The 27,604-nt window shown below is 42.0% G+C and overlaps 1 protein-coding gene across 2 annotated transcripts; it reads left to right on the top strand.

The window, feature by feature from the left end:
• Positions 1-776: 776 nt before the first annotated feature.
• LOC138203338 (beta/gamma crystallin domain-containing protein 1-like) lies at positions 777-27,477 on the top strand. 2 transcript variants are annotated; one of them, XM_069158100.1, is made up of 22 exons: positions 777-845; positions 3,721-5,138; positions 5,647-9,127; positions 9,401-9,580; positions 10,545-10,583; positions 11,433-11,551; positions 13,392-13,530; positions 13,756-13,895; positions 15,551-15,677; positions 16,621-16,656; positions 17,464-17,624; positions 17,815-17,935; positions 18,821-18,966; positions 20,198-20,324; positions 21,058-21,087; positions 21,225-21,337; positions 21,884-22,016; positions 23,574-23,713; positions 25,148-25,271; positions 25,515-25,673; positions 26,021-26,183; positions 27,335-27,477. In XM_069158100.1, exons 1-22 carry the CDS (start codon positions 843-845, stop codon positions 27,421-27,423), a joined length of 7,188 nt encoding a protein of 2,395 aa, XP_069014201.1. In that variant the 5' UTR covers positions 777-842; the 3' UTR covers positions 27,424-27,477. The 2 variants fall into 2 exon arrangements, with proteins under 2 accessions (XP_069014201.1, XP_069014200.1); XM_069158099.1 differs by lacking the exon at positions 777-845 and adding an exon at positions 3,381-3,428.
• The last annotated feature ends 127 nt before the right edge of the window (positions 27,478-27,604 follow it).

Genomic DNA, 27,604 nt, shown 5'->3' with positions numbered 1-27,604 from the left:
TGAGACAGGTTTCAGCTTCTGTTCCTCATTAATAAGTCAGAGGAGAGAGGCAAACCGAGAGGAGGAATTTGTTTGTGAATGTGTTACATGCCATTGGTGAGTTTAGGCTGAACGCTGTTTGCTGTGTATACATAAACAGGTTTGAGTTGTTTAAAAAATAGAAGAAAAACAGCCCTTTACATTGTTTTTAAATGTAGGGTCTGCAGTCAGACAAAAGTCATGAGATGAATAAGAGCACGAAATCCTCTGACCCAAAAACACCACTTGGTTGAGTATTGTGTTGGAGGTTAGGTTAGGTTGGGTTAGGTTAGGTTAGGTTGGGTTGGGTTAGGTTAGATTAGGTTAGGTTAGGTTGGGTTAGGTTAGGTTAGGTTAGGTTGGGTTAGGTTAGGTTAGGTTAGGAGGGGAGTCTGTGGACTATTCGGCCTCTTATTCAAGCTCCAAACCACAGTGTGTGCCAGTTCTGTGACTGTTCCCTGACATACCTGTGATGTTGCGCAACAAACCGCCATAGCTGAGTGTTGTGTCAGTGCTCCAGACCTCGGGGTGTGTTACCTGGCCCGGGCAGATTCCACCTGGATCTCTGAGAAAAAAAACACTTCCAATGCATTATTCACAATGACATACAGGCTAAGTGGCATGTGATATTTTCCTCATTTTAGACCGCACTAAATATTAATCAGGCAGCGAGGTGCCCTGTCCTGCCTGGGGGGTGGGGGGTGGGGGGCAGGTTACCTCAGAGAGGCGACGGCGCACTGAAAGGCTTCATTCACAGGAGGGCTTTCTGCAGCTGGCTGCATTTGACCGGTTTATTCCCTTGACAGCCAAAGAAAGCTGTAATCATGGTAAGATCTCGCTCTCTGTCTGCGTTGACGTGCATGTAAAGAAATGAAGTCGAGCTTTTCGGTCGAAGGGCTGTTTGAGGACGAGGGATGTCTGAGCAACACTGAAGCTTCAGGACTGTTTGTTGAAGTTTTATGGAGAGACAGTCCGTGCAAAAACTACAGCTTCACCCGGACTGAGAGGATCGATTCAAGAATATCATGAATATAATGCAATGTTATTATTGTCACTGTTTTATTTGAGGCTGTATGTAAACGCTTTGGGCTATATTCCCGAACACCGTGGGAAAAAGCTTAAGCGTTATGAAAATGACCAGTTATGAACAAAAAAAAAAAAGATTAACAAGGTCGTTAGCTGTAATTAGGTAGGTAATTTAAAAAAAACCACAATATATGAAAGTCTATTATCATTTTCAAATCAATGATTATCAGGGCCACTCCCACATCTACAGGTAGGGAGGATTGTGTGCTATCAAATTAAAGTGACAAATATTGGCTTTAAATAGGCTAAATCATACCACGCCATATCATTTGATATGATTTGATTTTAGATACCTAATTTCAAATTTAAAAATCGAAACGATGACAATTTACCCAGACAGAAGGAGTTTAAGGGTTAAAAAGTTCCTCGACTAAGCACCATGGAAAGCCTGACTGGAGTTGCCCGCCAGATGAAACAACGGCACGCACATTTCTAACTCCAAAAACTGAATTCAACGAGCTCTGAAAGCCACAAAGTCGCTGCGTCACATCCCCTGGAAAACTTTGTTTGGGCACAGCCGCTTGCTGCATTCAATTGCTAAAGAAAAAGTCGGAATTTTGAGGTGTACACACATCATTAGATCAGAAGGTGTTGCAGCAAATATCGAGGGGAGTAGCAGCCCCTCTATATTTTACTAAAGCAGAGTTCATGCATATAATTTCAAACTGACAATGTTGACACGTGTTTAATCGATCTCTGTGTGTTACACAATTGGTCTGTTTTAGTACTTCACTTTACTACTTTATTTTAGTGCTTTTAGTAGTTTACTTTTGAGAGTTTAGGAGGAACCTGAACTCTGCTTTGTTCATTACTGCACCCCACCCTCCTCCACCCACCCACACACAAACAACAACAAATAAAAACAAAAACAAAACTCTGAAACCTACCTGTGATTAAAATTACACAAACAAACTTGCCCTCCAGCGGTCTACAACGTCTCTCATATTTGGCAATCTAGTGACACTGAAAGTCCCCACTCTGATAGAACACATTATCCAAATTACAAGGGTTCACAGATAATTGGACACATGGCAGCTGTGTATGTCGTTTTGTTCATTCATGTACAAAAGAACTCTGAGAGCTGACTTCGAGTTAAGATTTGACAATTAGATTAAGAAGGGTTATGAGGGCTTTATCTCCCAAAACATCTTTCTGTACTGATGGAAATCTACTCAAATCAAAACTGAGACTTTTCACTTTTTCTGTTATTTTATTTCAAACTGAATTTGCTGAAGAAAAAAAAGATGTAGCTGTTCAAATAATTACAGTGTAGACTGTGATAATGTTTAGTAAATTATAAGCAATTCCACTACATGTTAGCTAAATTGTCCTTCAAACAAGACTTACTCATGTGAGCAGCTGCAGTGACTCACTTTCAGAATTTGGAAAATGGCATTATCTTTTGTGATAAATACCTTCTTTTAATTACAGTAACATTCCAAAAAGGTGTAATGCAAGCTATAATATGGTCGTGTTCAAATCACAAATACGATGGCACTCAACAGAAAACACGGCAGCCATTCATCCCCAATTTAAATGTTTAACGGTTTAACACTGAGAACAGGTAATAAATCATATGATTTTCCGTTGAGTGAAAAATTTGTAACAAGCTTAATGGATTGATTTGATTTGTGTGACTGGCTGGGAGTTATTGAGCCTGAGGGTTATTGAAATAGGTGCAGTATAAAGTTTTAAAATGCTGACAGCAGCCAAACTAAACCTTACATCCTTGGCCAACGAACATGTGTCGCCAAAATGAAACTGCTGTTGGGCCGCATGTGAGAAAATCAATTGTCGACTGGCCAAGCTTCCAAGTTTCACTCACTTGAGAAGTTTACGAGCAGCACGTGAAGGCATCCCTCCAGCACTGGGCTGTGCACGCTCCTCTGTCGGGGCAGAACTTTAATACCGCGCACATCTCCAACAGTCTGCCGCTCTCCTGCAGTTGTGGATGCTTAACTGGAGGCAAGGAGGACTAAACACACCATGTCCATCAGGTAGAGATGCATCTTAGTGAAGATCTTAAGCTGCACAAACTGATAAGTTTACGTTTTGGAGAAGAGAAAAGTTTTGTGTGATTAAGGGTGAGTTGATCTTGAAATCATTCTTAACGGTGTCTGTTCCTCTAAGTGAAGAGAGTTGTGTTTCTGCCACTTTGCTCATGCAGAGTATCTTCTTTATGATATTTTGCTGCTCTCACTGCTATTGTTTATCCTGGTGGAATGATTTTGTTTTTGTTTTATGCTCTTTAGGAGTTTTTGTTCTAAACCAAAATCATGTTCACATCCTACATAAAGAGTCTGAATGATATGGTATTTACTACGGTAAGCGTACAGGATATATAGCCCCTCTGCATGTCGTTGCTATGCTGAGAGATGCATGGCTGTAGCCTACTAAATGTCTATGAACAAACAATCCTTGCTTATATTTTCTTTGGATCCCAAGCCTGCACCCCCTTGCTTTGTTCATAGATAATTTATATTATTTGCACTACCAAGTGTAACTATTGTAATTTGATCTAAAGTTTGCGCATATTCATTTGAAATATGCATGATTATTAATTGCAACTGCATGTGCTAGCAAATATTTATGAGTCATGTATCTGCTTTGGTTTAGGCTGATAGCCCCGAAGAGCAGCCGAGTACTGGAGTCTTGGGCCGTATTGGCAGTTGGTTCTCTCCGTGGACGGGAAAGGCTCCAAAGACTCCTACTGAAAGTGCCTCCCCAACTAGTGATCACTCATTTAAGTCAGCGGGAGAAGAGGAGAGTGAGGAGCTTGTGAGACACCAGGGAGAAGGACAAAAGTGGGAGGAGGAGAGTCCCAATCCACCGGGTCTCTTCAGAGACATTTTCCCTTGTGAAGAGGAGGACGCCACGCAGTCTGCCCACAGAGACATCTCTGTTGTGAGCAGCACTGAGACAGGAGGAGGAGATCCAAAGGAGGAGGAGCTTGTGGAGGGCAGGAACCAGAGGGCAGGGCAGGGCAAGGAGAGGGAGGAGAGCAGCAACAGTGCTTCAGCGAGTGGGAATCCTGAGAAGAATGCCAGTCATCTGACACATCTGTCTCCCTCTTTGAAACAAGGAGTGGTATGGCACTCTGACCAGGCCCACGCCCAGCCTCAGGCCCAGAGACAAACACAGGCCCAGACAGGCAAGAAGCTCCATGTGTACCTGGAGGAGACCAGTGTGATTCATCGTGGCCAAGACACTTGTGCTGAACAGGAAGTTGTCCGTACCAAATTCACAGAAAGCCTAGAGGTCCTCCCGAAGTCAAAATCATCACCACGTTTTGATTTACCCCATAGCTCAAGTCCAACCAGTGGAGAGAACAAAAGGACAAATGTGAGGCCTTTGGTTGGGGCACAGGATTATTACAGTGCTCTCGTGGAAGTGTCACTGAAATCACACCAAGAATTAAGGTTAGAGCCTGAACCTGATAAAGAGCAAACAGAGGCAGACAGTATGGGGCGTAAAAACCCATCCCGTAGGAAACTCAGGAAGACCCCTCAAGGAGATGGAGGAAACAGCCCCCTGGAAAAAATACCTCCAAATACCCAACCTGTGTCGCAGGGTTTCCCTCCATCAGAAACTTCGGTGAGCAGACCCCAGGGCAAAAGTCCAGAGACTCACATGAGAGAGGCATCTGCAGACTCCTCCTCCAAACACAACTTCCCCTCACCGGCCTCACCTGAAGGAGGGGAAAGGAAGACTTCCTGCCCTGACACGGTCAAACAGTTGGACAACTTCCAGGGCTCAAAGTCAGTGATTGCAGCAAGTCAGGCACGTGTGGTGGATGTGGGTGCAGACATGGACGACGATGACAGCCTTTACAAAGTAGAAAGGAAAACAGAGACACCGGAGTCCAAACGCAGGAGTGTTAAGCTTTCTTGGAGTGAGGTGAAGTTTTTCCCCAAAAATGTGCCTTTAAAACCTGAGCAAAACACACCTCAGGTTTTAAACCAGGATTGTACCGCAGCATTAGAGAACACCAAGGATGAAGAAAAGGAGAAGCCCCAAACGGAGACGGATTCAAGGTAAGTTAAAGCTCCAGAGAGAAAGTGTTTGATATGTGAATGAGTAAAACAGTGATTCATCATATTTCCCTAAATTGTAGCATTTATAGCAGTCTACCAGTCCACATAGAAAGCCTTATTTGTTGGAGAGTTAGACTTAAATATTTAATTGAACTTGTGTACCTCCATGAGCATACATTTAACCTACCTGCAGCTTTTGTGTAACATGACATTGCTGTCAAAATGGAATGTGTGTTCACCGTTACAGCTCGAGTAAACACAGGTGTATCTAAATTGAAACAATGGCCTGAGTCATGACACAAAGTTCAGCCCTGTGTGCCATGAATGGTCCTGTAAAGTAAGTCAGGTCAAAATCTGGGGTATAGTTAAGACTTATCTTTGGGTCATAAATAAATTATCCAAAGATTAATCTGACATTTGTTCGTGGCAGACGTGCTGGTTAATACATTTATCACTGTTGACTTTAAAGTTGTTTTTATTTCACATGTTTACCTCTTGTTGTACACAGAGCACACGACCCAAAGAAAGCCGACGAGGAGCCTAATCCAGTTTTCGGCCAGATCGCAGACAGAATCAGCCTCTTTGAGCGGAAGCAGCCGATCTGGGCCCACAAGCAGCCCTTCCAAACACCGAGGAGTGCTGATGCCTCCCCGAGCCGGAAACCCACCGGGAGGTTGAAAGCAGACGTTCTTTTGTCAGATCAGAGGTCAAGATCAGCCGAACGTTATGACATGGCCAGGTCCAGCTCTGCCTCACCTGTCAGGGAGAAGCTGACGACGATCAAGGAGCGAGCAAGGAAGTTTACAGAGGCATCTCTGTCAGAGGTTCAACCAGCACTACCTCAAACGCTAGCCGTGACAGGAATGTCCCAGAAATCCACCTCGTCTGTGGCAGTGGATGCATCGAAGTCACTAGAACTGGACAGTCAGGGTAAACTGGATACTAAAGAGCAGATACAGACAAGAGCGATGTCAGAGATAACATTAAAACCTGACGGACAAGATACCTCTACTGAAGGGGTTCAGAATTCCAATCCTAAGGTACAACCAGCAGACTCCAAAACAAAGGAAATAGTCGTCTCCAAAGCAGAAGATCAAGGTCGGAAACCTGACAGCTTTGAAACAGATCCTCCCGCTGAGGGGCCAGCTGATTCTACAGAACAGACCAATAACGTTAGCCCACAACCCAAAGGCCTCAGCAGAACATGCTCCCGCTCTAAAAGAAGGAAAGGCAGAGAACCAACAAGTCCCGTCAGCCCAAATAATCCAAACAAACCAGAGTGCTCTACAAGTAAGCCGAAGGTCAACGCTCTAAAACAAGAGCAGGTGGAGCCGGAGGAGGCTGTTTCTGCCTCCAAACAACTTCCAGAGAAAGACCAAGGAAATAGATCGGATAAACAGCCACTGAGTAATACCAAACAGAAAACATTTAAAAAGGAGTTGGAGCTATCACATACACAGAAGACACAGTTAGATGCGTCAATTAAAAAGAAGAATACTGACAAACTGGCAAACAGACAGGAGGAATTACCAAAACCATCTGTCAGCAAAGATGAACCTGATACTGCTGCTTGTAGCAGCGGAACAAAGAAGCCTATTGACAAGGATCCCGTTATTTTACCCCAAACGGAGGAAAAAGCGGAGAGAGACAGCCTTGTATTCAAACCAGAGAGAAGAAATGTCTCAGAGGACAGCAGAGAAACTTCAACCTCCTCCCCCTCACCTTCGGTTGTACGACCTGTCGAGAGGCCTCCTGCAGCGGAGCAGGGGTCACCTGCTGAACATCCCAAATTAAATAAAGAACAACTCCAATCAAAAAGCAAAGGGAAAGGAAGGAAGCCCGGAAAAAATGAAACACCGCAACCCCAAAACAAGGTGGCAGAACAAATAAATCAGGTTGAAACTAAAGATGTGGAGAAATTTGAAAAGCTGGGGAGTGAAAAAACAAATGAGATAGAGGGGAAAGAGAAAGAAAAGATACAGCAGCTCCTGCCTTCGGATAAAACTACTACAAAGGAAAAGGGTTCACAGAGCGCACAAGGTGTCTCAGGGAAAGAAGGAAGTGTTACAAGGGACAAGAAAAGAGAAAAAGCTGAAAGACATAAGGAGACACAGCCGGTTAAAGACAAGACAAGACGACCAAATGCCGACCAACCAGAACCAGCCTCTCACTCGTCAGAAAAGACGAGTGGATCACCAAACCTTCCCGTTCAAGCACAACATGTCGGTCAGACGGTGACCACACGTCCAGAAAAGGTTGTTGTTAGTACCGTCACCCAGACTAATAAGACTGGGAGTGATAAAGACGCATGTAAGGTTGAAACTGCTACAAATGTGCCTCCACAGTCTACAGAAACTCCTAGAACAGAAACAGAGCCAATGGTGATTGCAGAGGAACCACAGGCTAACTCTGTATCTGTGGAAAAAACTGAGAATTCACTTGATGACTCATGTGCACATGGAGCTAATGATGCTGAGCTCTCCAGCTCAAAACCTATGACCACAACAGCTACAGCAGTTAAGGAACTGGCTGGAAAAGTCACGAATAATACTCCAGTTCAGGAAACTGTACAAACTGACGTGACAAACAAGGCCAAAGAAGAGCCATCTGATAAAGAGACTTCTCCTGTTTCTGTCTGTAAATCAGCAAGCACAGAGGGAGTGAGGCGGGATGACGGGGAAAAGAGTTCAACTGTCAAGTCAGAGTCACCAGAAGGGAAAATCGCAGGAGATGTAATGAAACAAGTTCCTAACCACCCACAGTCTGAGGAATCAAAAAATACAGAGTGTACCAGCAATAGCACCTCATTTAAGGATGCAGCCAAAATAACACAGAGCCCCTCCGATAGCGCTGCTTCTTGTTCTACAGTTAATGTGACAGAGAAGAAGTCACCCGAGAGAACATCCAATCTGCCAGTCAGTCAACTTTCCCCTGTTGCTTATGGTGATGTCGCCTCGAATTCGCGACTGAGCACGATCAAAAAGGAGCCAATCAACGACAAGCCAAGTCAAACTCCGAAAGCACCCACTTCCCCAGAGGCTAATAAGCAGATCTCAGACTCAGCGCAGCGTTCATCCATGAGGAGGCTCCATTTGCCACAGGGACTAAGCAAACAGCAGGACGCCCCCTCTAGCTGGCTGGATGTGGACTTCCCCAAACAGAAGTTTAAAGTCCATGAGACAAAATTGACTTCTTCTGGAAGTGAAAGCAATCTTCTGGACACTTCCGGTGAGCTGGATGATGTGGATTTTGTTGAGAAAATCAAGAAACTTTGTGCCCCATTCTCCCTCCCTCCACGTAAACACAACCACCTGCGGCCACCTCAGCCCCTCTTTGCGATGCCGGCCATCAGAGAGGACCGCTTCGAGAAGACCTTCGATCCCGAGGAGTTTACGTTTGGCTTGAGGAAGAAGACTAATTTCACCTTAGACACCGTCTCAAGCCTGTTATCCAAGAAGCAAAACACAGAAGCCAAACCTGGCCTGAAGCCTGCCAGGGCTAGTTTGACAGACAGGAGCATGCTGCTCAGTACCCTGGACACTCACTCTCGCATCAGGGACAAGACCCCTGTCGATGATGAGGAGGATGTCAAGGAGGAGAAAGATGATCAAATGAAGGTGAAGTCTCGCTTGGAGGGGAGCTGTGTCCTCAGCAGTCTCACCTCCTCCATCTTCAGAGGGAAGAGGAATGAAGTTCAAACACAGGTGGAGAACAGCAGCTCGGGGAATGTGTCTCCTAGTGAAGCCCCCCAGCTCAGGCCTCCACCTTTATCCCAGCCACCCCCGCCCAGCCCGACTGCCACAGCTCCAATCAAAGACACACTGGCCAGGCAGAGTGAGGAAGAAGCCCAGGCCGTGGTCAGTGACTCACATCCTCCACTTCCTTCTTTTAACGACATCAAGCTGCCGGACTATTTAGAGAAGTACCTCCCACGAGACCAAGCAAAACCAGAGCAGAGCTTACAAGGACAAGAGCAAGTCAAACCAGAGGTTAGTTTTCCTGCATGTACCTTAAAATGATGTGAATGTCAGTGTAATTGTCCGAACACAGCGATTCCAGAGACAAAATACATCTGGCAAGTTCAAGCAAAGCAAAGCTACTGATTAGCAACACAAAGAATATGAGTGTACCAACTGTCCACAGAAAATACAGAGCTCTGTTTTAACATGTAGCTTAACTTTGACATTTTAAAGAAGATTTAAATCATCAAAGTACATTTGATCAACCTTTTTTACACTGATCGTTTTCTATTTATGCATCAGTTTACTGGAAAAATGGCAACTGTGGTCGCTGGAAGTGAAGCCGACGTGGCTGTGAAACTGGCTCCAGTGCTTCCTGATGCTGTGGCTCCATGTTTTCCAGAGATCCCTCCAACCACACACCCTCCACTCCCTCAGTTTAAACAACCTCCGCCTCTGCCACAGGGGACACATAGAAATAATGTAAGTGTGCTGTATACATTATGCACATACTATCAAGGCATGCATAATTCTTTAGTATCACAAATTAAAGCTGTACATCGCTTAGAAGTACATGAGTATCAGCAAACATGGCTGCTCCCTGTTCAGGCAATTAAGCTGGAGAGTAGTTATAACCTTAATCTGCCATAGAGCTACACCACATACATTTCAATGGGACATTTTGAATTTTTGGTTACAATCAGTAGGCAAGCGTCCCTGTCCACACTAACTGTGCTTTTGTCTCAGTCGTATAATTTAAGATGCGAAATGTCTGCTCTCCTTACATCTGAACATGCAAACATGTGAGCTTTGTTTGCGGTCAAACATACAGTTCAGTATGTTTGACCGCAAACAAAGCTCACATGTTTGCATGTTCAGTTACAAATGCAAGCTGGTACAACAATTTAACTGCAATTTTACTGTCTAAATGTCACACAATAACCTGACATATTTACACTGATAATTTTGTTCAACCAACAGTTCAAAACCTAAACTTACTCTGCTTACTATCAAAGAAGACTAATGCAATTCATATTAACATTCGTGAAACTAGAGAAAGTGAAAAAGTTTAGCATTTTAAGCACTAAAATATATACTTAAATCACAAATCAATGATCAAAGTGTTACTGACTTGATGTTTCTAGTTGCTGTAGTTGACATTTTTCAGTTTCCTTTCACTGCTATTTGAAGATGCCAAACTTGCAAGTCCCCTCCGAGGGTTAAGAAACCCTGCCTGGGTTGCCTCTCAGTGTGGTGTTTGAAATCAGAATAGAGTATTCTCCACAGACCCGCTGTGTCCCTGGGAGCAAACTTGAAGGTCGGGATATTCGACAGGCACAGAGCTGCTGCACAAACAAATGCAGATCAGCCTCTTTTGCATTTTATTTGTGTTTTCTCTGGTCTACAGTGTTTGTCGAAATCTTAATTATGTGTTTTTACTTTCCAGATAAGAGCCGTTAAAGGATTTCACAAACGCCCTGGAAAGGTACAGTAGGCACATCTTTGCCCACACAGAATAAAAACAAGATGGAGAAAGGAATCTGGACAGATAACTCTGTTCTATGAAAACATCTGCTTTTCATATGGTGTTCTTGGGGGTAAACAAAGTATAAAAAAAAAAACAGTTGAGTGCAAATGCGCAGCTGGATGCGATTACAATCGTGGAATTCAGTGCTGCCAACAAAGTGCAAAACTCGTATTTCTTCATTATTGTAGAACTTCATTAGTGGTTGTTGCAGCAAAGTCAGATACTCCCCTGGCACTCTGCATTTTCAGTCTCTTGCCCACACACCAGTTTTTCATTAATTCATTCTACCTCCTGCTTTATCTGTGCTTTGGATCCACTGTCACGACTGGCAATAACCCCTCAAAAAGATGCATAACAAGATTTTTTAATTTGTGAGATTTTACAGTTTCTCATGAGGGCTTTTACAATAAAAAAAATAAATAAAAAGTTGTATTGACTTCATAGTCACCAGAGCAGCCCCTTTTTGCAGTGCTTTACTTCATTATTCTTAAATGCTGATATTCTGTTGAACTAAAAACTGAAAATGTAACTTTTCTATTAAAGTGCTGCATTACATCAACAGTACGCCCTGGTAGTTCAAGTAATTGTATGCCTCTTGTGCTTTTTGGTGGCAATAAACATCAATATTCTCTGACTGTAGCATGAAAGGCAGACAAAGTACAGCGTCATGCTATTAGGCTCTTCTCAGCAGTCATTGAATCCTGATTTAAAGTTATAGATTCAGCCAGTAATGTATTTTGCCATTATTTCTCTTCATTGTTAATGTGTAAACGTATTTTTTTACTCTGCCCTCATGTCTTTACACAGATGGTGTTGTTTGAAAAAGCTCAGTTCAGTGGCCAGGCATACGAGGTTTACAGGGATGTAGCAGATGCAACGTCTCTGCAGCTCTCACCTCTCATATCTGTGATGGTCGTTAGAGGATGGTAAGTAGCAGCATTCAACCAGAACTTTCAGATGATGGACAGAAAGTGTGTTGTGAAGAGTAGTTCTTCTAATTAGTGTATAGCTTGACCGTTAAGGCTCCTCACAGGACTAATTTAATGAAACGGTAGCCCAGAGAGCCCCTTGCTTTTTTTCACAGTTTTTCTTATGAAAGGTTTTGTGAAACAAGCAAAGTTTCTGTTTTACCTTCAGCGTTACCAAAACAAACTGTGTGTATCCTTGTTGCCTGGCAAAAGCTCAAACTAAACTGGGATCCACTTATAATAATAATAATAATAATAACTCTGTAGTGCTACCAAACCAGTGGTCAAAAACGACTTTCAACATTCAAGCTAGATCTCTTCCATCTTGCTCTCCCAAAAATAGCACAAGGCATAGTTACCTCATTTCTATATTTGAATAATCTTTAACCTTTGCAGCTACACAGAAGAAGTAAATAACTGTAATCAATGACATTGTCTTCAGTTAAATAAAGATGACAGAAATTATGGTTTGGGAAAGAAAGAAAGTTATTGGACAGCTCGATTCCACTGCTATAAAGATGAAAACCTTAATTAAAAACTGATTCAGATCTGACCTTCAGCAGCCACATTAAGGCAGACTAAATTAGAAGTTTATCATCACGAATAGCGAGAGTTAAAGGTCCCATGACCAAATAAGATTTACAGGACCTCATTCATGCCCTCATTTCCAGCCGGTTGGACTATTGTAACAGTCTTTTGTCTTGCCTTCCCCAAAAAATACCTTTAAATTACTTCATCTCATTCACAGCACGGCTGTCCGACTTCTAAGAGGAGCCAGAAAAGAATAGAGCACATCAACTGAAATCTGTACTCTGGCTTCCAATTACCTAACAGATTTTAAAGTGCTGGTTTAGAAATTACTCATTAATCTTGGGCCAAAATACATTTTCGGATATCTTTGAAGAATATAAACCCAGGGATCTTAGATCATAGAAAATAGTTAACTGACAGCACATCGAGTCAGATTAAAACAGGGTGAAGCTGCATGTTGCTTCGAAGTCACACAGATGGAACCAACCTCCTAATTATGTGATGTGCCCCCGACTTAGTCACCTTCAAATCTAAATGAACTAGAGCTCCCGCCTCCGCCAGCCAGGCAAGAGAAAGTTTACATCCACGTCTGTCCACACTCACTTAATAAATGTAGCAAAGACTGTGAAGGAATGTTTGTATGTGTTCACATGCTTGGAAAATAAAGCTGAATCTAAGAACACAAAGTTGATGTCTTGACAGTAGACAATACTGCAATCAGTTAGTATCAGCAAATCAGTATCTGACCAGTGGTGACTTCAGCCCTTTTCTCATATGAACTCCGGACAGTAGACACATAGGTTGTATTATCTGATTGAATATTGGTAGTAGCGTAGATTCAGCAAGCACTAGACATTTCCAGAGGATAAACAGCACTGTTGTTATTAACAATGAATAACCTTGTTTATTCTCTGCTATTAATTGTGTTTGGGGCACGTGGGCAGCTGACAACACATTGTGTGCTCAAGGATGCTATGTGTTGTGTTTACACTTCTGCTTTGCGACAGATTAATCAGATTAGAAATAATGTGTTATTCAGTGAGTTCTAAAGGTGGTTTTAGAGCCAACCGAGCCGGCTGTTGTCTTAGAGGACAGATACAGAAGTGATATTGATCTTCTCGTTCAGAATGAAACCACAAAAGTGGATTTTCCAAAATGTCAAAGTATTTATATGAAACCATTTTTTTTATCGCATACATTTACCTGATTCTTCATCTACTCATGGATTTCTGCCATCTGATCATACATGATTCTGTTTACGCTGCAGCTGGGTGCTCTACGAGAAGCCTGACTTTCAGGGACGCACCATCGCCGTGGAGGAGGGGAGCATTGAATTGGCAAATATGTGGGCAGAGCCACACAACAACACACCAATGCTCATCGGCTCTATTCGACTTGCTGTCTGGGTGAGTGCTCGGGGTCATTTTAATAGCTACATCATCTTTATCTCACTTTGGATGTGAAATGTGGTTAATAGGCTACATTGCTTTATTGATATTCACTCCGGGTTCCAGAACAGAAAAGAATAAGACTCAGCCAGTTAAGTTTCTCAGTTACATTGGGAGAAAATATTGAAGGACTGGTGTGGGCCACTGCTGATGAATGCTGTGTGTGTTTCCCCCTGTCTGTAGGATTACAGCATCCCTCATATTGATCTGTTTACTGAACCGGAGGGCCTCGGGAGAGTAACACCTCACCATGATGATACAATAGAGACGGGCTCATTCGGCATCCCACAGAGTACTGCTTCCATCCAAGTGCACTCCGGGGTGTAAGTATGCTTTTTTGGGGAAAACGTGTTTTTTTTTTGTTTTTTAAACATACATTTAGGCACTAAAGAGTGAAGAACTTGTATCGTTGAGTTAATGACACAATCCCAGTTCTTAATTATTATGATTATTATTTTTTTTTATGCTCCTGATTGGCAGAGTCATTAGAGATGTAGTAAAAAAATGGAAATCTTGCCTGCTGTGATGAAAAAAATCTCTGAAATGTGAACTTTCTGGTTGTAAGATGCCAAGGAAAAAAACCTTAAAGGTAGCTGTGGGGAAGAAAGTCTGATGTCATTCATTTCCTTCGGTCAGGGCACAAAATGTACTAAATGCGCCCTGTGCAGAGGTGGCCATTATGGGATGTTCGCTATGTTTAGCTTTGACAAATTGCTGAGAGATAATAATCGTTAAGAAGTTCCTCTGTGTTTAGCTTTATCTTTCATTTGACTCTCACTCATTTGCCACCTCAGGAATGTCCGTCCTGCTGTTGCATGTTTAGAAAAGAGGGAGAGAGGGAAGGAGGGAAGGAGGGAGGAAGGGAGGGAGGGTGGGAGGAAGGGTGGGAGGGTGTGGGGACACTTGGAAAGCCAAGCAGAGAGGTGGAGACTAGACAGCGAGAGAGAAACAGACAGAGGTGTGGAGAGAATTTGGCAAAGAGGAGAATGTTTTTCCACGTGAGAGCTGTGGGCATTGAGGACATTTTGTGCCCTGACCGAAGGAAATGAATGACATCAGACTTTCTTCTCCACGGCTATCTTTACAGTTTTTTCCCTTGGCATTGTACAACCAGAAAGCTCACATTTCAGAGATTTTTTTCATCATCTCTCAACATCAACAACAAAACTATTTGCTGTCAGATACCAGCTCATCTCTGCTCAGCAGATAATTACAACTAATTCTGCCTCAGCAGCTCCTGCTACGCTGTTTGCAAGTAGAGACAACTGTTCAGCTGATGCAGTGAAACACATTTATTGTAACATGCTCCTGGTCCTGTCCTGTGAACAGACTCGCTGGCTCCTGTTATTTTACAGCTTTTAACACGATAAGTTTGGCATCACTTCTTGGTATCGCTGTCTCTGCGGTGACCGATTGAGCTGGGGTTATTTTTCCTGCCAGAGGCTCACACATGGGGATTGGTATGAGGTGTTGTGTCGCGCTACATAATGGCTCAAAGTGCCAGCGTTAGTGGCATTATTCCAACGAAAGGCTGCCCACGCTAAATATGAATTGTGGTGAAAAATTCTTTGAACCAAAGCATTCATTCCAAAGATATTTTACTCTGAAACAAATAGCTTTTGTTCTCAGCTGTAATTGGATGATTCATGTCTGAGGTAGATATGGAATTAAAAATACAAATATTTGTGTAATTCCTTGATCTAGTAATACCTAATGTACTGTGAAAGAGGTTTTATTCTTGTCTACACTAAAAGAGACCGTGGCTGATTATTTCTATGCAGGAAGTCATTTTCAGTGAACGTGTTCTTTCTTTTTATAACTGCTGTTCAACCCCTGTTTTAAAGAGATAACAAACTGTTCATAGTTGTGACTCACAGTGATTGTAAAACCACCAAGAGGCATAGTTAGATATATGTGGAAGGACCTCTTGACATAATGATTAATTAACATGCAATGTGGGTGTTCCTCCTTCCTTCAGGTGGCTGGTGTTCAGTGACCCAGGGTTCCAAGGCATGATAGCTGTGCTGGAAACAGGAGAGTACCCTTTTCCTGAGGCCTGGGGCTTTCCGTCACCCTTCGTGGGCTCTCTGAGACCTCTTAAAATGGTGTGTGTTTCTGCGCAACATTAAATGTACACTGCTGTTCGTGTGATGAGTTCATTTGCTATTCTTAGCCGCTCTGCCAGTGTCGTTAGGTCATTCAAGCAATTACGTCCAGACACAAATATCTGTCAACTATTTGATGGACCACCATAAACTTTTGGACCAAAGCGCATGATATCTGGAGAATGAAGCTTCGTGGCTTTGGTGATTCTCTGACTTTTCTGCTATCATGACGTTTACATTTTTCTTTTTTCAAAAATGTTCTTTACACTTATGGGGCAGATTGCCATGAAACTTGGTACAGATAGTCAAGGACTCCAGTAAATATAATTCCAGTGACTTTGAAGATCCTCTGACTCTTTATATAGTGCAACTCAGCATTTTCTGGATGGACTAATTCAGTAAGGGTCATTCCTGGTTCCCATAAGGATGACTCATCGTGACTTTGGTGGTCCACCGCCTATTCCTCTCTTGTCACCATGATATTGGCATTTATGGTTTGTATGAAACGTGCAGACAGCCATTGGGTGGATTGGCATGATATTTGGTACACCCCTTCATAGTTTGGTTTATTACAGAAATCCAGCAAAAATGATGACATCCTCATCAGCCACAGCTGCACATTGTGTTTACTGCATGCCAACAAACTAAACTAATGTGGTTATCAGAATGAACATTTCTGGTTAAACATCAGCATTGGATTGTTGTCATTTTGAGGTGAGCAGGTTAGCATGCTACAGTTAGCGCTCTGTACAAAAGAGAGTCAATGTGAGAATCAAAAGTTATTAGATATCCATGGGAACAGAACTTCTTTTTTTTTTACTCCACTAACTGATAATTTCTGAGAAAATAAAACTATTTGTGTAATTGCTGACAGTGTGGCTTTTTACAGTATATATTTGATTTGAGTAGAAAATGGTTATTGATGATGATGTCTCTGTTCCAGGGTGGTTTCAAAGTGGAGAATCCCCATGAAGTCAAGGTATGCAGTTCTGTACACTCACAAGTTTTCAGTTTTATTTTTGCTCACTTGTGTATTATTAAGTTCAATTAATGAGAAAAATAAGCAATGTAATGTCAAATCTGTAAAGCGTTAAGTAATCCAATGATGAACTGTGATAACTTAGCCATGTATGTAGGAAAAATATGTTTTATAAAAGGCCTATTGGCATTGTGACTTGCATTCTTTGGCCTATGTTTTTTTGAGCCAAAGAATGTCTAATGTCACCACCGTGTATTTGCAAGTGGAAAGCTCTGAATGTGAGTTTAAAAATGCCCCTTTTTATATTCATCATGTCATGTTCAACCAACACATGGTGAAAATCCCTGAAGTGGACACGTTCTTTATTCAGATAGTGCAGTCTGGACAGGCAGGAGATGTGGGGAAAGAGAACAGGGGACAGTGACGGTCCAGCCAGCTGGGAATTGACCTGCAGACTCACTGCTGAAGACATTTACGCCCGTGTGTTTTGCCAAAAGAAGAGCACACGTTACTAAGTTCATGCTCACAAATGGAGGTGTTTCATTTCATCATTTAAAGTTGAAGGGGAACACTGTGATATTATTAAAAAAATTGCAACATTTCTTTAACTGACCTTACATACCCATTCATTATTAAAAAGAAAGACTTAATACATACTGTTAAACAACTATCTCGGTTCAGTTGTTAACAAAGAAGAAAGACAAAAGTAGCACAAGTGTCAGAGCTGATTTTAATATCAGTTTATCAACTGAGCCAATGTAAAAGATGACTTCAGGTATTCAAATCCCTGTCCTTCCTCTGTTACAGGCTGTGATATATGAGAAGCCTGGCTTTGACGGCTCCTGTTTGGAAATCGACAGTGATGTTTTCAGCTTTTCTGAAGGTGAAGGAGACGTCACTACAGACGGAGAAAACCCTGACACAAAGAAACTGAAGTCTGTGGGTTCTTTAAAGATCACTGGAGGATTGTGAGTGTGCTTCTTTTGTGTAGTTCTTTTCCTTTGCTTGCACAGGATCAACTTCAGCGGTAATCTTGGCTCAGAGCAAAGTTTATTCAGGACTAACTTCGCTGCCAGATAGTAATTGTGAGGCTATGTAATCCAGTCCTACAAGTGCAGCTGTAACGGGCAAAATCGCTGCACTTTTTTCTTCTTCCAGCTGGGTCGGCTACAGCCAGCCTGGGTTTGAAGGTCAGCAGCACATCCTGGAGGAAGGAGAGTACCTGGACTGCAGTGAGTGGGGAGGCACAGAGCTTTTGTCTCTGCGACCAATACTTTCTGTGAGTACCACACACTTTGTATGATCAAAGCAGCATAGAGCATGCGCATCTGTGCTGCATAGTAACTGTAGACTGATGTTTAAATTATAGCCAGACCGCCACGGGTTTGTGAAGGCTGGAATTTGTAGATTTTGTCCAAACAGGTTCTTTCTTGTCAAAGTGGAAAATCCATGTGAACTCACTCTTACCATGGGAGACCAGAAGTTTCCACATAAACACAAACTATGCGCAGTGTGTCGGTTTAGCGAGCAGGGAGACCCAACCTATATATCACTCTGAGTGTTTATCGGAGAATTAGTTGAACAAACAAAGAAGTAAAAACTAGGTTTTCTTTTATGAAGCTGTGGTAAAGGAATACAATTTCCCAACATCAGCGTGTGGCTTTGCTGACTTTTTGATTCACAAAACAAACTAAAAAGTCTGCACACTGTTACTTATGCAATAAATTAGTTCTTATTGCACAGATGTATCTGGCAGAGCTCTTCCTCTGTGTGCTTTTTAGACATCAACCACATTCTGACGGCATCAGTACAGAGATTTGGCATAACCACCCATAAGTTCACAATAGTAAAACAAAGACATAAACAATCATTTAACAATCATAGTTCCCATGTGAATTTTGGGTGTTCAATATTTTAACTCAATATCAGCATTAAATATATTGAGTAAAATGACTTATTAATCAAACCTCAAAGAAATGGATGCTCAAGGGTTCACTTGTGGTACTTGTGACATTTTGTGTCTTTGGAAATCTTTTTTTTTTTTTTTTTTTTTTTTTTTTTTGCAGAGCACAACACCGTAACGAGTAAGCACTTCACGCTTGGATGGTCATTTGTGACATGACTTAGTGTATCGCTCATCAGATGATTTTTATTCCTGCCACAGGATTTCATGTCTCCACACCTCAAAATGTTCAGCGACAGAGATTTTGGCAAGCTGGGGGTGAACATGGACCTCACAGTGCCTGTTATTAACATGGACAACACAGGCTATGGCATGAAGACGCAGTCTATTGATGTCATCGGTGGTGTGTAAGTGACATTTATTACACTTATCCCTTTTACCTTTACTGTTTTGAGAGCAGCGCTGGAATAGAACAGGTAGGGGCCATTTACAGCACAAGTTTTCTTCTGCTATTAGAAATGATCAGCTTTCATCGCTCTATAATACTTTAGCTATGTTTCTAATGAAGTCGGCTTGATTGCCTAGCGTTTCATTAGAACTTACGATAAGGTGTTCCAAGAAAAGTATTTACCCTTCAGCCTGATAATTACTGCTCCTGTAAAGTATTGTGCGGTTCACTGATGTTCTTTGCTGCTCAGGTGCGTAACGATAAGGCCGACACACCCGTGCACACAGGTCGAGACAGATTATCTAGTTCTGTACTGTTTAGTCTGACACGCCTCACTTCCTGTCAGTGTAAATTTAACAGAGAGCCTGCTGCGTTGCACTTTTTTGCAGTGTATGAATAAATGTGACATTCATGTAGACCTAGACGCCTGAACATTATAATATCGGATGATATTTTGTCTCCTCATCTGTATTATTACATGCTGTAGGAAAAGTGGAACACAGCAGTGCCTCTGTTACTTTGCAGTGTCTATTTATGGGTTTGCTGTGGTTGGATGAAAAAATGCAGTAGTAAACAAATCAGAAGCAAACAAGAATAATGAAAAGCAGAACATGTACTTCTAATCACTGCTACCTCAGGGAGTGACTAACAAAACGGTTAATAATGTGGAATGGAACATTACGTCCTTCCTTTTGAGGCAGGACTCACAATATTGAGAGGTTATTCTTGCTTTGCTGCTAGCCTGTCATTAGACTGCACAGCCTCACCCGTGCTGAGCTGCCGCCCCTCCGAGCCTCTGATTGGCTCAGGGTTTCGATTTTGTATTGCTGAGAAAGACTTGTTAATTGTCTTACACGTTAAGACACACACACACAAATGTCCACAAAAGTAACACACTCTTCAGCCACTCAAGACTTGCCACATTCTCCAAGTGAGTTTAACTGCTGAGACGCTGTCATGTGGGAGGCTATTATCCACTTGGATTCTGACCAAGAACTGTTGACATACGTGATAAATGAATACTGCTTTGTCTGAATTCTTGTGGTTTTCTTTGTATGCAAGTGCAGCTACATCACAAACTGTTTTTCTACCAATTAAAATGAAATGAAAAGGGGGAAAATGTAATTCTGAAAAGTCCTTGCAGAAATGAAAGGGTGATTATTCTCCTCCTCCTCTGTTTTTCCTTTCAGCTGGGCTGTTTTTGAAGAGCCGGGCTTCTGCGGTGAGTCTTACATCCTGGAGAAAGGCCTGTATGGAAGCCCAGAGGACTGGGGAGCACTGCAGCACAGAGTTGGCTCTACAATGCCCGTCATGCTGGTAAGAGCAGTGACTCATAGAAAGTAAAAAAAAAACAACAAAAAAAAACATGCTGTTTTGTTTTGGGTGGGAAAGTTACATGGCTATTAGACAGATGGTTTACATTCAATCACCACAACAGCCATTGTGTTGTCTTCGGTGATTTATCATTGTGCAATTTCAAACGTTTGCTGGATTTTCACTTCCCCTGGCAGTCCGAGTTTGGCACACCACGTGGTTTAATTGCATGTGACCAGTCACAACTTTCACACTTGTGACAAAATCAAAAGTCAAGATGGAGTCAGTGAATCTCTGGGGTGAGAGGCAAACCTCTAAACAGCAGATTATCTTTGGGAACATGAGGCACAGTACAGGCAAAGCAAGAATAAATTGATCTGCCTGGTTGAAGAGCGGAAAATACTTGTCAAAATATAAAGCAAAAACATCTTAGATCACAAAGGTGACTCATCGCCAGATGGTGACAAACAGACATGTATTTCATGGAAAGTCTACTGTATTTTTGTTGCTGCACTCACAGCTTTTACCACTGAAGCCACAATGAAATGCAGAAATTAACTGAGACTAATCATTACAGTTAATAATATGGCTTCAGTTAGAAAGCAGAGATTGTTCCTCCTATGCACACTGCTGTGTAGATTGCATATAAAATATATGAATAACATATTTTTAAATGACTGTCATTTGTGGTTTCATGCATGAAAATCAGTCTTATTAATCTTTTGTATGATTTCAGGATAATCTTGAGAACACAGCCAAGTTTAAGGTAGGCATTTCGAAAGGATGAAAAACAAAACCACCTCACGCATCTAATCTTCTGTGATATTGTCCGTCTCATCTGATGAAGTGTGAGGAGCTGAGAGCGGAGGACTCGGTCTCATTGTCTTGCTGTGTGTGCCTCAGGTGCAGCTTTTCTCTGATCCAGGTTTTCAGGGCTCTGTCCTCCTTCTGGAGGACAGCACTGCCTCCCTACAGGACGGCTTCTCTGTGACTTCCTGCAAAGTTCTGGCTGGCAGGTGAGTAACACGGCACGCTACGGAGAAAATATCATGCTGTGGGTTTTTGTCAGTCCTGATACAAGTTAAATCATCGATATTCAAAACACTTTGCAACTCCTTTCCAAACGCAGATTTTAGGAGCAGACTTCCCAAGTTGATCTGCCACAATAGTAGCTGCATATTGTTCATAGTATAAAAATATCTGTGACTCAGAGTCTGCTACAGGCTGTCACTGCTCCACTTTCCAAAAAACGTCCCATATGGCAGCAGCTTGTGATATACTACATGGCTTACATTTTTTATAATGCAGCATCCACATTGATTTAATACAGCCCTGTTCATAGGTGAGAACTCAGCAAGCAGATCATTCTCAAGCATGAATAAACTATCAGATACACACATATTATAACACGCTGAGCTAGCATGTAATTTGATGTACATAGTCAAATTAGAAACCTACATCATGCAGAAAGCTTTCAATGATGATTATATCTCTCATCAGTTTATAACAGGGGTCTGATTCTATGCTCTTTGTGTTTGTGTGTTTATGCAAATAACTTCCAGTTGGCTGGCATTTGAAGGCCAGGACTTCACTGACAAGATGTATGCGTTAGAAGTGGGGAGCTACCCAGATCTGAGAGCAATGGGCTGCGTCAGCACAAGCTCCTCCATCCTGTCGCTACAGACTGTCGGCTTTGTAAGTCCATTTCTTAATCCTTCTAACACCTTAACACCCATTCCCATTGTTAGCCCTATTAATTTGGAAATTCAGATTTGAAGGGTTTAATTCATTGTTAATGGACTGTTAAAGAGGTCGGGACACAATGCATTTAAATGCTCCACGACAATCCCTACTTTTATAGAACAGTGGATAAAATGACTGTGTAATGTGAGAGCTCATTTTGAAGAAGCCCCACAGACTTATCCCCAGTCTCTGCAGCTCTCCTCAGCTCTGCAGGGCTAATTTTAGCGTCTTTTGCCAGGTGAAACATGGAGTGGATTTTTGTGGAACTTCTCAAAGGTCTCTCTCCGGTCTATTGTGTCTCATTTCTACATCACTTTTGGACAAAAGCTTCTGCCAAAGGAATTAATGTAACAAATATAAATTTAGCTGCTCAAGGGCCAAATATTTTCCTTAGGACTAAGTAGATACCAAAAAATAAAGAGCAAAAAGGAGACTGACTATCAGACTTAGAAATTGGCTCTAAGTGCTCTGTAAATAGTAAACTGTTTGTTATATCGGCTTTAAAAGTGCTAATTATCTTTGTCATATACCAGCGTTCCTCTGCCCCCTATAACATGGTAACAACAACTGACAAGACCAAAACACTCATCAGTAAAAATCAAGGTCTTTTACTGAAAAACAAAATGTACTGGCGATGTCTCAGGGATACCAAAAGGGCAAGCCGGGATCAAACAACCAGGAAACAGACAAGAGCCAGAACACCAGGAATAAAGAGCACTAAGTACAACAAACTAGCACAGAAGGGAGGAAACACACAAACACACACAAGGGCGGGAAGACAGTTGGACACAGGTACACAGAATCTGGGTGTGGCAGGAAAAACACGAGGGCAGGAAATCAAGACTTCTGAAACCAGAGGGAGAGTTGAGTAACCAAAATAAAACTAAATCAAATTAAGTACTGAAAAGGAGAAAAAAACTAGAACCCAACAACAGGAGGGGGTTGACACCCCAAGTAAAAAAATCAGTTGTTGTTGTTGTGGACAGTTTTTCTTTTAATAAATCTCAATTTAATTTATTGATTCATTTTTTTCTCATTAATGGAACTTTTCAAAGTACTAGAGGTCCGTAAAAGTTCTGCACGATGCCAGCAACCTTCGACGTTATCCAACCAAGTAGCTGCACTGATTTTAGACGAGGGAAATTAAATTAAGCAGTATCAAGACGGTTTGAATGATTTTTTTAAAATTCAGTTTAGATTGTAAGAGTAATTTCATACATATATTTCTACATCCATTGGTAATGAGAAGTCCTGTACATGTCCTCTTTATAAATACTAAAACCCAGTACTAAATGAGTCGCCGCAGCTGGCCCACAACGTGAGTGTCAATTTAGAGAACAACCCATCTTTTTCAGTTCATAGAAAGCAAAAATGCCGGGGGGGCATAAAGGTGCGAGTGGTCTGTTTCAAGGGTAACTTCAAAATAACCTCAATTTTAATTGCATGACCTGCAGCTTTCAGAATTTGCTAATGCACTTGTCCTTTCTCTCTCTCTCTCTCTCTTGGCAGGAGTTCTCATTGCCATCCATCACTCTTTTCGAGCGACACGGTCTGCGTGGGAAGAGGGTTGTTCTAACAGATGGATCGGTCAACCTTCAGCTGGCTGGAGGCTGCGGCCGCGTCCAGTCGGTGCTGGTGGAAGGAGGCATGTGAGTACATTACAGCTGCTGTGTGCTAACTCACTTTACAGGAATGTAAAGCAGCTATCCAGCCGTCACCGAGTTCTCCAAGCGGTATGTGTTCGACAGGTCTGAGCGTAGCAGACTCTGGGAGTGCTTCTACCCACTGTGCTGTTAAAACAACCGGGGAACACCTTGAACGGAATAATATTCTTTATTATTTCACACACTTTGTTCTTCAGTGGCCTGTTGTTTCCCAGAAGCTCCACGTCTAAACCCCTGCTGGTTTGAACCTCTTTTGGATCCCTTCCAAACTCAAGTCATCGTCTGCCAAGTTGACATGTTGAATATTTTCTGAAGCTTTCGGGGAACAACTCCATACTCCTTTGTGTGTGAAGCCACACCTGCGTAGTGCACTGCTACTGTCACAGTAACTCCCAGACTGTTATTATAAAACAGTAAATTCTCAGCAGACAAAGCAAGTTGCTTCAAATTAAAGATGAAGGATATTGAGATATTAGAAAAAGCGGGCATCAAGATTATCTTTCTCTTGAAGTGGAAGTCTTCCTGTACTTTTGAACTATCGGTGCTTATCTCGACATTTACAAAAGAAAGCAGTATTCTATCAAGGTCTGGTAGTGACAAGGATACGAAGAAGGATTCCTGGAGGTATTTTGATGCATTACTGTGTTGGTGAAGCAGGTTGAGCCAGTGTGCTCTGGCATGATGCTTCATAGTTTCAGAAATATTGGATGCAAGGTCTTTATAATGCAGCGTGGCAGCGCTGACAGATAGATAGATGAATGATGGAAACCTGCTGCTGATGTGCCAGATTCAGACTGTAAGTGTGAGCCTAAGCCGAGGAAATAAAGGGCTCACAGAGAGGCAGAGCTGTCTCCTGAGTGGCAAATTCCTGCTGCAGGAGAGACAGGCCATTCAGAGCAACATCTGGTGTCAAAGCAAAATTGGACAGTCAGTGAGCTCAGCACATTTTAGATGATTACAGGTGTTGCTTTTAAGACAGGACTCAAAAAAACAGCATCAGAGGCTCGGCACGTTGAGTTCATAACAGAGCAATTCAAATTTAGATTTCCAAAATTGTATTTGTTAATTTATTTCGGCTGTCTTCGTTATTTTGTAATCTACAATCCAAATGTTACTTCCTTATCCACGCAAGAAAAAAGGGTGACGAAAGACAGAAGAATATCGGTTTGTTTTCTGTCAAACTTCTTGTCTAACTCTTAATTTCATGTCCATGAAGAAATAATACAAAAGATAAAGAGGAAACCCCCAAAAAGTGACAGCTTCTATGTAGGAAACACAAATGCATCCAGTATTTATCTTGGGACTGACAGTTTTGACCTCGGCTCAGGCAAAGAAGCTGACGAGGAAGTGTTGTTGGTTTTATTGTAACTGTTGAACGTGTGAGACCTGATTGTGTTTTTGTCTTTTCTTTTCTGTCAGGTGGGTGCTATACGAGGGAATCAACTATCGGGGATCTCAGATTTTGCTGAAACCCGGCGAGGTGCCGGACTGGCGCAAGCTCAGCAGCTGGCAGAGAATAGGATCTCTCCGCCCTCTTCTACAGGTAGGCTAAAAACTGCTGCTCCACAGCGAGTACAACATGTTTTCATGAAGTCTGTAAAGGAGCAAATATTTACACTTCTAAATACTACATACCAGACCTATCTTTATCTATTCTAACAGTTAACAGCTGTCAGGTTGATTTCACTGAAATGACAAACCAAAAAGAAAACAAAGAGGAATAATTTCCCTCACTGAAGTCGTGATGCTTGTTTTTTTTTACTCTGCGGTTTTGTTTCCCGAGCAGAAGCAAGTGCACTTCCGTTTAAGGAACAGACAGACGAGGCTAATGATGTCAGTGACCGGTGACTTGGATGATGTCAAACTGCTGCGGATACAAGAAACTGAGGAGACAGATGGTTTGGAGCAGATTTGGTTCTACCAGAGTGGACATCTGCACTGCAAGGTACCACTCATTATAGTACGAGTCAATGTCAAAGGTCAGAGAGAGTTTGATCCTTAAACATTGTGATAAATAAGACAGGCCTTATTTAAAGCAGGAGTGTAGGAGGAGATCAACGGCTTTAGTTTGCCCACTCTGCTTTCTCTACTTCTCACTTTAAACAGAGGTAAATTCCATTCTATTTTTGAAGGACTTTATTAGTATAGACTCTAAAATCATAGGAAATATCACTATCCAATAGTAGACAAACTGTTTGAGTATGAAACACTGATCAATCTACCGTGGACATTTTGTTCATGAAGAAAACTGATATTTATGAACCTCTCTCGGACCCCTCTTCCTGCTTTCAGATGTTGGAGGAGTGCTGCTTGAGTCCCAGTGGCAGTGTCACAATGCCAGGAAGCCGCGTGGGTCTCACCCCGGAGCCAGACAACCAAATGCCCCTCTGGAGTATCACCCCCGGGGGCTTCATCCGCTATACCCTCACCTCTGATCTGGTCTTGGAAATCAAAGGTCAGCATCCGTATCCGTCACCTCATGTAACTTACATAGTATTGATGAATCGTACACTGATCAGCCACAACACTAAAACCAATAACAGGTGAAGCACATGGTATAATACAACAGCCCCGCATTAGATCCTCCATTTATAATAATTGTAATGTACAGTCATTCATTCTGATTGACAGAGGTGTTGATTTAGATCCATTTTGGAGGCCGCTGAGCTTTACTGGGTTATTCTGAGAGGTGTTCCTAATAGTTTGTGAACCCAATTCATTTAAATAGGAAGGACAAATGATTAGGAACACCTCTCACCATAAATCACAGCCTGCAGAATTAATTTAAATAAATCAACACCTCTTTTAATCAGAGTGAACATGGAGGGAGGGTTTGTTATATTCAACTTTATGCTTCACCTGTATGTGTTTCTAATGTTGTGACTGATCCGTGTAAAGCCTTCAGTTAGGAATACTAGCCTCATCTGGGATGAGTTTTCCACAGAGGATTCAAATGTCAGTTATATAATACTCCAGTGCAAGTCAAATTTCCATGCATGTTCAGGTTTTACAGTTAAATCTTATCGCAGCAAGCACAAAGGCCTCGGGTCAAATGCTCGAATTATTATGAAATATTCTATGTTCCCATGCTCATTTCAGAGGCATCAATTGTTCTGCACAAAACCACAGTATTCTACTTAGAATTCAGCTTGTGTGCATGATTACTTTTGGTCAAACCCAGCCAGTGTTACCAGCAGAACAACAGTGTTGAAGAGTGTGTTGAGAGGGAGAAAAAGGAAAAACTGGGCATTCATAAAAAGAGACTTTGTATGCATCACTGTCAATTAGTGACACCTTGTGGACTGAATAATGAAAGTGTACCAAACATCAAGAATCATTCACTGCATGACTGACTACTACTGCAGAGTATTCTGGATATTAGTTTATCATTATATTGTAAATTAAATTTATGTAGACCTTAAAATAAGGAACATGAAAAGGGTTTTAAATACAAGTGATCATATATGGCTGTGATGTTTCTTTTATAAAGTAAATCGTATTTTGGAGCATGAACTCATCCCAGGTTCTGTAAACAAGACAACCACTTAAAAAAAACAGTAGTTCATTAACCACAATAACGATACATTAAACTTTGGTGTCTTTCAGGTGGCCATCACTACGACAAGAACCAAGTGATTCTGAACACACTCGATCCAAACAAATTACAACAAAGGTGGGACGTGGAGATTTTATGAAAATACAAGCTGCTGAACTGCATCACTAATATTATCGGAGGCGCAGTTCTATTAAAGACTCACTGACAAGGATGTGCTCAAGGATGCAGGTGCATCACTGGTGCTCAACCTTCTGCCGCAGGGGAACTATGTAATGTCCGATGAAGAGGTCAACTCGGAGAGAGATAAATAATTCCGTAAG

Source organism: Embiotoca jacksoni, unplaced genomic scaffold (genome assembly GCF_022577435.1).
Source record: "Embiotoca jacksoni isolate LCO1_2020_lvr unplaced genomic scaffold, fEmbJac1.0.p SCAF_23, whole genome shotgun sequence".
NCBI lineage: Eukaryota > Metazoa > Chordata > Actinopteri > Embiotocidae > Embiotoca > Embiotoca jacksoni.
This window is presented reverse-complemented; position numbering and strand designations above follow the sequence as displayed.

Bases quoted from the DNA above. Each gene is read 5' to 3' on its own strand.
- LOC138203338 (XM_069158099.1), top strand. From the start codon at position 3,381: ATGTTCACATCCTACATAAAGAGTCTGAATGATATGGTATTTACTACG. The intron at 13,531-13,755 runs GTGAGTGCTCGG...CCCTGTCTGTAG, and splicing joins CTATTCGACTTGCTGTCTGG to GATTACAGCATCCCTCATAT. The intron at 20,325-21,057 runs GTAAGAGCAGTG...GTATGATTTCAG, and splicing joins CTACAATGCCCGTCATGCTG to GATAATCTTGAGAACACAGC.